The sequence below is a fragment of the Malurus melanocephalus genome, unplaced genomic scaffold (assembly GCF_030028575.1).
Source record: "Malurus melanocephalus ecotype Western Australia unplaced genomic scaffold, MMel_1.1 scaffold_780, whole genome shotgun sequence".
NCBI classification, from domain to species: domain Eukaryota; kingdom Metazoa; phylum Chordata; class Aves; order Passeriformes; family Maluridae; genus Malurus; species Malurus melanocephalus.
In genome coordinates, this window is record NW_026624012.1 from 88,427 (window position 1) to 97,542 (window position 9,116).

The 9,116-nt window shown below is 54.9% G+C and overlaps 1 protein-coding gene across 1 annotated transcript in view; it reads left to right on the forward strand.

Moving 5' to 3' along the window:
• LOC130584847 (microtubule-actin cross-linking factor 1-like) overlaps positions 1 to 9,116 on the forward strand; it is a 161,953-nt gene that overhangs the window by 32,689 nt on the left and 120,148 nt on the right. Inside the window, exons 3-4 of the mRNA XM_057385079.1 lie at positions 7,146 to 7,207; positions 7,983 to 8,072. Of these exons, the coding sequence (XP_057241062.1) occupies positions 7,146 to 7,207; positions 7,983 to 8,072 (152 nt within the window). The remainder of the gene's footprint in view (positions 1 to 7,145; positions 7,208 to 7,982; positions 8,073 to 9,116) is intronic.

The window sequence follows — 9,116 nt, forward strand, 5'->3', positions numbered from 1 at the left end:
ACACCCAGCCACGGGGATGGTGGAAAAACGCACAAACCTCTTGTTTTAGAGCATCTTCTGGGCTGTTTCCCCCGTGCCGTTAATCGGAGCATCCAGGGAGGGTGATGGGGATATCCCTGTGGTCCTCAGCTGCCAGAAACGCGAATTTTGTCGCCGTTGCTGTCGCCCCCTTGCCGGGCAGAGCTGGGCGAGCTCTCACTGCTCCCGGGGACCCCTGAAAGTGCTGCCCCCCATTACTGGCAATCAGGTTTTTGTGCCCATCACCCACCGGGGGAGGTTTTGTGCCCGTCACCTACCGAGGGGTTGGCGATCAGGTTTTGTGACGGTCACCCATCGGGGGGTGGCGATCAGATTTTGTGCCCGTCACCCACCGGGGGTTTTGTGCCCGTTACCCATCGAGAGGATGGCGATGAGGTTTTGTGCCCATCACCCACCGGGGGTTTTGTGCCCGTCACCCACCGGGGGAGGTTTTGTGCCCGTCACCCACCGGGAGTTTTGTGCCCGTCACCCACCGGCGAGATGGCGATGAGGTTTTGTGCCCATCACCCACCGGGAGTTTTGTGCCCGTCACCCATCGAGAGGATGGCGATGGGGTTTTGTGCCCGTCACCCACTGTGGGGGTGGCAATCAGGTTTTGTGCCCATCACCCTCCGGGACGGTGGCGATGAGGTTTTGTGACTGTCACCTACCGGCGGGATGGCAATGGGGTTTTGTGCCCGTTATCCACCGGGGGTTGGCGATGGGGTTTTGTGCCCGTCATTCACTGGCGGGTGTCGATGAGGTTTTGTGCCCATCACCCACCGGGAGTTTTGTGCCCGTCACCCACCGGGAGGGTGGCGATCAGGTTTTGTTCCCGTCACCTACCGGCGAGATGGCAATGAGGTTTTATGCCCGTCACCCACCGGGGGTTTTGTGCCCATCACCCACTGTGGGGGTGGCAATCAGGTTTTGTGCCCATTACCCATCGAGAGGATGGCGATGAGGTTTTGTGCCGATCACCCACCGGGGGTTTTGTGCCCGTCACCCACCGGGAGGGTGGCGATGAGGTTTTGTGACTGTCACCTACCGGCGGGATGGCAATGGGGTTTTGTGCCCGTCACCCACCGGGGGAGGTTTTGTGCCCGTCACCCATCGAGAGGATGGCGATGAGGTTTTGTGCCCATCACCCACCGGGAGTTTTGTGCCAGTCACCCACCGGGGGAGGTTTTGTGCCCGTCACCCACCGGGAGTTTTGTGCCCGTCACCCACCGGGGGTTGGCGATGGGGTTTTGTGCCCATTACCCACCGGGGGAGGTTTTGTGCCCGTCACCCACCGGGAGGGTGGCGATGAGGTTTTGTGCCCATCACCCACCGGGAGTTTTGTGCCCGTCACCCACCGGGGATTGGCGATGAGGTTTTGTGCCCATCACCCACAGGGCGTTTTGTGCCCGTCACCCACCAGGGGTTTTGTGCCCGTCACCCATCAGGGGTTTTGTGCCCATCACCCACCGGGGGTTGGCGATCAGTTTTTGTGCCCTTCCCAAGCCCCCAGCGAGGATGGGTTCGCTGCCCGTGCCAGCTGCCGCCGCCGATATCCCCGGGGCCGCGGCTCCCGTCCAGCGGGGCTGCCAATGGATATTGAGGAGATGACGTCTCTCCCCAGCGAGCAGGGGAAGGGAGGGAGCGGGGGAGGACGGGACGAAGTTTGGCCGCGAGAACTCCGAGGAAAGATGTTCGAGCCGGCCTGACGCTCGTTTTTCTCCCTCCACCCGCCCCCCCTCTCCCTTGGCGTTCCCAAATCTCCCGGTCCCAGCGGCGCTGGCTGTCCCCAAACCCTGCCAGCGCCGGGGACGCCGCGGGACACAGCCACAGCTGCAGGCAGCGGCTCGGGCAGGAACTTTGGGAAGTTTTGGAAGTTTCTGCAAGGGGAGACTCATCCCCCCACCATCCCCTCACCCTCCCGGCGATGCCGGCAAGAGAAAGAAAGTCGGAGCCGGGTTTGGGATAACGGGGCGGGAGTAGGAAGCGATGCCGCTTTCCGAGAGCTCCTATCTGCCCCCCGCCGCCTTTGTCCTGAGCCACGTCCTGGGCATCGCCGGCGTCCTGTACTGGAGGAGCCGGAGCAGGGAAGGTAGGGGGGTTCGGGGGGGACAGGGAGCGCTAAGATGGCCGGCGGCACCGGGGACACGGCTGGCTGTCCCTCCCCACGAGCGGTGGCCACGGTGGCCACGGGCGGACGCGGCCGCGGGGAGGAGGGAGGAGGACACAGCATCGCGGAGCCTCCCGGGGGCTCTGAGCCGATGTGGGGAGGGGGCGCAGGGGTTTCAGTGCCTAAATTTGGCCTCGCCGCCCTTTTCCGGCCTGGGAGCGGCTGGGATGGGGGGGTTGACCGCGGATGAGGCTGTTTTTTTGTGTGGCACACGTGGCTGGGGTTCTGCCTGCCCGTTGTGTCCCCCGGTGGCTCCCACCACTCGCGGTGACAGCAAATCAGCCCTGGGAGCTTCTCCCGGAGCTGGGAGCTTCTCCCGGAGCTGGCAAAGCCTCGCCGAGCAGCTGGGGCTGACCCTGCCTCAGTTTCCCGAAATAGGGTTTGCACATGACTGCCCGAGGAGGGCGAGGATTCGTTACAGGGGGGTGGGATTGCTCCCGGCTCCGGACGARGTGTCGGTCACTCCTTCCCCGTCCAGACCTGTGTCCTGTTCCCCCYGGGATTTGTTTGTTTTGATTCCTCCCTCTTTCTTTGCAGCCGCGCTTGTTCTCGCCTGCGCCTCCACAAGGGGCCCTTTCCCCGCGTCCGTGACCGATTCCCTCTTTTCTTTCCTTTTTTTTTTTTTCCGTGCGAAGGGGCGGGACCGAGCGGCCCGGGCAGCGCGGGCAGGCTTTTCCCTCGGTGTTGCTTTGGGATCCGCTATTTTTCTCCCTGTGAACCACTGGGAGAGGGACACGGGGAGGGAATTGCACAAACACGTCCTGCAGAACACACCCTGTCACCCACTGAACCCGGCCTTGCTGCAATTCCTCCTGCTGACCCTTCCATTAATCTCCACGGCCGGGGCAGTGTTGTCCACTGACGTGTTATGACCCCAAAATCCATCCCTTTTGGAAAAAAATCCTTCAGCGAGCGTAGCAAGCAGCAAATATATTCAATATTTGATTTATTTTAATCACTTTTCCCTAGGAAAGAGCAGGCAAAGCCCAATCCTGGAAGACCAGGGTGGTTTTGCAGCGGGTTTTTTCGCTCTGTGATGCTCACCCGAGCATCTGCCCTGCTCTCCTTTGCATCACCGCGTCTCAGGTGTCTCCCTCATTAAATATCCGGGTGTTGGATCCTTTTCCACCGCAGGTATCTCTTGTGCATTCTTCCAGGCTGAATCAGGCTCCGTTTCCTCTCGCTGGGTGAAAGGCTCCGTAAATCCTGCCCGCTTGGCTCCGTTGTCATGATGGATTATGTCAGCTCTCAAGTTGGCAGCCAGCATGTTTGAAATACCTTGTGCTCCTCAGCCAGACAGATTTTTTTTTTCTTTTTTTTTTGCACATCCCCCCCCTCTCAAAAGCACGACATTTAAAAAGCCCCCATGCATTCCCATTCTTGAAGGGAAAGCAGTGGGTTTTAATGCTGAAAAATTTTGGAGTTTTGGTGTTTTTAAGTAACCAACCCCTCCTTTACCCCATKTCTGGCTCTTGTTTAATCCCACTGAGTGTGGGTTTGGAGATATCCTCGCGACCCCCGTGGGTTTATCAGTGCAGTGCCCTGTCTGATGTCTCCCATGAACGTTTGGGAGCCACTTCCCAACTTTATTCCAGGAGCTGGTGGGTGACATCCTCCCAAGGATGACGAAAGGCCACGCTGGGAGGCTTTGGTGGCATGGAGAGTGCCAAGCCAGGGTTGGGATTAGGGACGATCCCTGAGCAGGTTCCTGGTTTTTGGGGCTGGGGCTGAGCTCTGGCTGCAGCCTGAGGCGGGAGGAGGCGCACGGGGATGGAGATTGATGGAGGAAAAATCCAGGGGGAGYGGCAGCTCCTGGCTGGACGCGTTGGGAGCCGCTGGGGACAGGCAGGCGGCCAGGACGGAGGCAGACGGGAAGGGAATTGTCTGTGCAGGGTGTTGTGGTGCTGCTGGGGCTTTTCTGGCACCCAGAGCCTGTGGGARCCACCCCTGTGGTGATGGAAAGCGCCTGGGGATGCTGAGGTCCAGCGGGGTGGGGAGTGAGAGTTTTTCTTTCTGATTCCTCTGGTTTTGGAGCACTGTGGGGCCAGGATGGGTTTCCCTGTTCCCTCTCTGGATTCAACAGCAGAGGGAAAACCCCAAAACCCACCTTTCCCATCTCCACCTTCTCTTTGAGCCTCTGTGGGGGATTTGTGCCACAGCACCCTGGTTCCTTTGGGATCCCCATTTGAGCTCTGATGAGCTGTGTTGGGAGGGAATTCAATCACGCGTGGTCCTGCCCGGTGTCACTGTGTCACCGCCACCTCTGCTCCGTGAGGCTCAGCTCTGCTCCTGAGGCTCTGCAATCCCTTTTCCTGCCGTTGCCTTGGCTTTGGACACATTTTAATTTGTTTTTTCCCCCTTTTCCTTCCCTCTGCTGGCTGTCCCTGCCTGGTGACAGGGTGGTTTTTGGGGCCAGCAACTTTCTGCTCGAGCAGGGAGGGGACGAACATGGGGGGGATTGCAACGAGTTATTCGTCAGGGTGACTCTGGAAAAGATTAGCTGGGCAGAGATAAGCTGGCAGTGCCTTAATATTGTTAGTAAGCAGTAACYGGCATTATTATTAGCTCAGCCGATAGCGCGGGTCCGCGCTGGGGAAGCTGCGATCTGCTCAGAGCTCGGCAATCACCCCGGGCAAAAAAATCGCAGGAAAACCCCCAATTTTTGCGGGATATGGGAAGAGGGAGCTCTCCGAGGAAGCTCTGCCCTGCGTTGGGGATGATGCAGCGCTGGAGGTGGCCGGCTGCCGGCTGTCCGTGTGGGACCCGGTGACATCGCCGTGTCCCCGCCTGCTCCGTGCCATGCTCTCGGGGACGTTCTCCCACTTTGCCGAGGCTGCAGCCCGGCTCCTGCCGCCCTCCCGGCCGGGGCTGCGGGGGGATTATATTTAGAAGAAGAGGAAGAGAGGCGGCGATAAGGCGGCCCCCGTTATCTGCGCGCGTTCCGAGCGGGGCCGCGCACGCCGGGCCATGCTTTGGGCAGCGAGAACAGCCCGGCATTGTCCCCTCTGTCCCYGGTGCAATTAACTGGAAAACAAGGCGAGGAAAAAAAAACAAGCCAAGAGCCTTCCAGCAGGCAGTGCCCGGCTCTGCGGGACCAACCCGTGCCCGCATCMCCATCCCGCCGGGATTCGGGGCTGCGGGAGCCGCGCYGYGCTCGSCATCGCTYCGTCCCCACGTGTCGGACGTGGAGCAGCGGCTCTGCTCTTTTCTGCCGTGAATTTTTTCGAGCTGTTTTGCCGGGACGGTGAGGATTTGGCCGGAGGAGCTGGGAACGGGCATCATCGTGGTGATGTGGCGGAGGAGGAACGGCTCGCGTTGAGGCACATGGGTTAGGAAGTAACTCAGTGGGAGGAGCTGCGGTGAGAATCATCCGTCCACACCCGCCGGGGTGGAGGTGGGCGAGAGGGAAGTGGTGGCCACAAGACCCTTCCCCAGGAGCTGCGGTTCAGCCRGGATTCAGAGCTCCCCATCCCGGTGCGGGGAGATGGAGAGGCGGCGTCTGTCCGGGGAGAAGAGGCGGCTCAGCGCCTGCCTGGTGTGCCGGATGTGCTGCATCGGTCAGTACCCCCTTGCCCCGCCCGGTGTGGGCTTTATCCATCCTCCATCAACTCCCAGAGTTGGGAAGGGACCCAAATGTTTTTTTTCCCGGTGAAGGAAAATCCCAAAAAACACGTGGGAGCGACCCAGGCCGGTGGTGCTGGGGGTGGCTGTGTGGTTTCTGGGGAGCCGTGCCCAGGCTGGAGCCTGGCAGGGAGGGAAGAAAGGGGGATTTGGCTCATGAAAAGGGGCATTTTTTGGCATCTGGTGGGGCACAGTGGGGCACGGGGATGTGACGTGTCACCCTGTGCTACGTGTCGCATGGGGAAGCCACGAGGTGCTTGAGGAAGAGGAAGGGTGTGGGGTGGTGATTTCCAGGCTCTGTGGAGACCTCGGGAGGTTTTCCCGACCCCCAGGAGGGGCTTGGGGGCTGTCCTTGCAGGAGTTTGGCCCTGGGCATGCTGTTTTTCTCCCATTATTTTTGATTTAAGATCAAAGGGTGCTGCTGCCTGGTGGACCCTGATGTCAGAAATGTGTTTTGGGTGATATTTCCTTTCCCGAAATATCCCGGGGATGCTCTGGGGTGGACACATTGGTTGTGGCTGTGTGCTGTGGGTCGGTGCTGAGGATCTCTCTGTTGTCAAATTTGATGTTCTTAAATCCTGGTGGACTGCTGGGGCTGCTGAGTGGGATCCCCTGTGCTCTGTGGTGTTTTTCCATGTTTTTCCATGTGATTTTTTTTTTTTTTATGGAGCAAAGAGCTCCCCCATTGCTGTTTGGTGTCCCCCATCCTGTCCCCCTGACACCCCATGAGGACTGAGACCCCCTGGGCATGGCAGCCACGCTGTCACCGTGTCCCAGCAGCTTTCAGAGCTCCCAGAGCCCAGCCAGACCTGAGCCACGGGACAGAAATAAACATTAAATCCTGGCAATCCAATGAACCAAAAATACGGCGGGCGGAATAAGCTGCTAATTGCGCTGCCCTGGCAGAGCCTGGCCAGGCCTGTTACGGGACATCTGGGGGTTTATGTAACACCCTAAAGCCTTCCAGGAGTGGGCTGGGGAGGGGGACATCCTCTAAAAATTGGGAAAACCCTTCAGGGGGATATGGGAGGCGCAGAGCGGACGCATTTTTAGGGTTTGGTTGTGCTTATCTCAATCCTCCTCACCGCTTTCGTGAAATATCACTGTTCTTACCTGAAAAAATCCGTGAATTCTGTCCTGACCCTCATTTCCCTGCTTGAGGGGGCTTTTGGGGCTGCGTCAACGGCCCCATCCCGCCCCGTTCCCTGAATAAACGCCCTCTGTTCGTGCTGGCACCGGCGGCGATCCCGCTGTCTCTTCCCGTCATTTCAAAAACCCGTTGGAGTTTCTGCATGGGAGCCACTGACCAAGGGCTGCCTTTGTCTCCTTTTGACAGATGAACGGGACAGAGTCCAAAAGAAAACCTTCACTAAATGGGTCAACAAACACTTGATGAAGGTAAGAGTCACGAATTGTGTTATAAAGCCAAAAAAAAACGACCGTCGCTCTGCGTGTTGTGGTGGATAAACGCCTTTTGGAGGTTTTTTAGGATTTTTTTTTAATGCCTGGGGCTGTTTGAGGGTTGTCAGAGCAGAGCAGGATGTGCTGGAGCCTTTGGAGGGCACTGCAGCATCACCACATTGCCTTTTCCTTACTTTTCCTTCCTGGGCACCTGGTCCTTGCTTCACATAAATCCTCCCACATTCCAGGGGGAAAAAGGGGATCCTCACCCACCCTCAAACCCCATTTTTGCCAGAAAAAGGGGCTTTTTGGTCCTTTTGAAGGATGTTCCTGGGTGGAGAAAAGATCCAAAATTTACTGAGCAGGTTTAATGTGGCACCATGAGGCACCTCCCMATTTCTTGCTTAGTTCTGGGTGGGTTTTAATTAATTCTCCATTTTTTTTTTAAAAAAAAAGAGGAAAAAAGTGTTTCTAGCACTGTCCCAGCTGTGTTTTCCCACCAGCTTTGCAGAGCTCTGTTCCAAGCTTTTGGCTGCTTCCTAAATCTTACAGAGGAGTGAAAAAACAGAGAAAAATCTCGAGGCTGCTGTGGGGAAAACATCCAGGGGAGATTCCCAAGTGTGCAAAACCCCCACGATAAAATCCCACAGGATTACCTGGAGTAGGAACGGTGTCCCAGCTGGGTTTTGTGTCTGCCAGGTGCTTTGGGAAGGGGGAGGCTGCTTTTCCTGGTGCTGATTTTGGGATTTCTGACATTTTTTCCCCTCCTCAGGTGCGCAAGCACATCAATGACCTCTACGAGGATTTGAGAGATGGCCACAACCTCATCTCCCTCCTGGAAGTGCTGTCCGGGGTGAAGTTGGTGAGTGCCCAGGGTTTGGCAGGGATTCCTAAACCCTCTCCATCCTCTCCTTTTTCCCTTTTCCTCCCAGCCATCAGCTGTCATTTCTCACTCCATGGTTCTGGTTTTCAATGTCTGTCACTGTTTCTTTTAATAATACTATTATTATTATTATTATTATTATTATTATTATTATTATTATTATTATTATTATATTTTTAATAATACATTAACAAAATATCAATATATATAAATTAACAATATATATATTATATATATTATTAATATAATATATTATAATATATATAATATATATACCAATATATATATAAACAAAATATCAATGCATTAACATCAATATCAATAATATATTAATAATATATTAATAATATATTAATAATATAGTAATAATAATATTCTTGATAACATTATTTATTCTTATATTTATTATTAATTTATTTTGATTTTCCTTTAATTGCTATTTCATTATTTATTATTTTATTTATTTAATTTTATTTATTATTTTATTTATTTAATTTTATCTATTATTTATTTAATTTTATTTATTATTTATTTAATTTTATTTAACTTTATTTTCACTCAAACCCCTGCCCCCAGGCCGTTCTTTCAGACTCCACCCAACCACCCAACTGTGGTGCCTCGATCAGATCCCTCTTTTTCCCAAACCTCACCCACCTCCACCTTCCAGCTGTGACCCCCACATTTAAAAATCCCAAAAAAACAACAGGATTTGGTTAAAAACTGCTCCTGTGGCAGCGTGCCCAGAATTTCATCTCAGATGTGACACTCGGATGTGCTCAGCTCCTKTTGGAGCATCACAGAATTCCCCCTCCTTCCTCCTCCTCCTCCTCCTCCCTCTCTGGCTGACACATTCCCATAGAAGATCCCGACTGTTTTAATGCAGCAGGAAAAATTCTTGGGGCTTCCCCCAAAAATAGGATCTGGGCAAAGATCTCCTCCGTACCCTCGCGGAGACGCCAAATCGCTTTTTGCGGGGGTTGAAAATTTGGAATGTTGATGCTCACGATCAGACAGCTCTGAAAT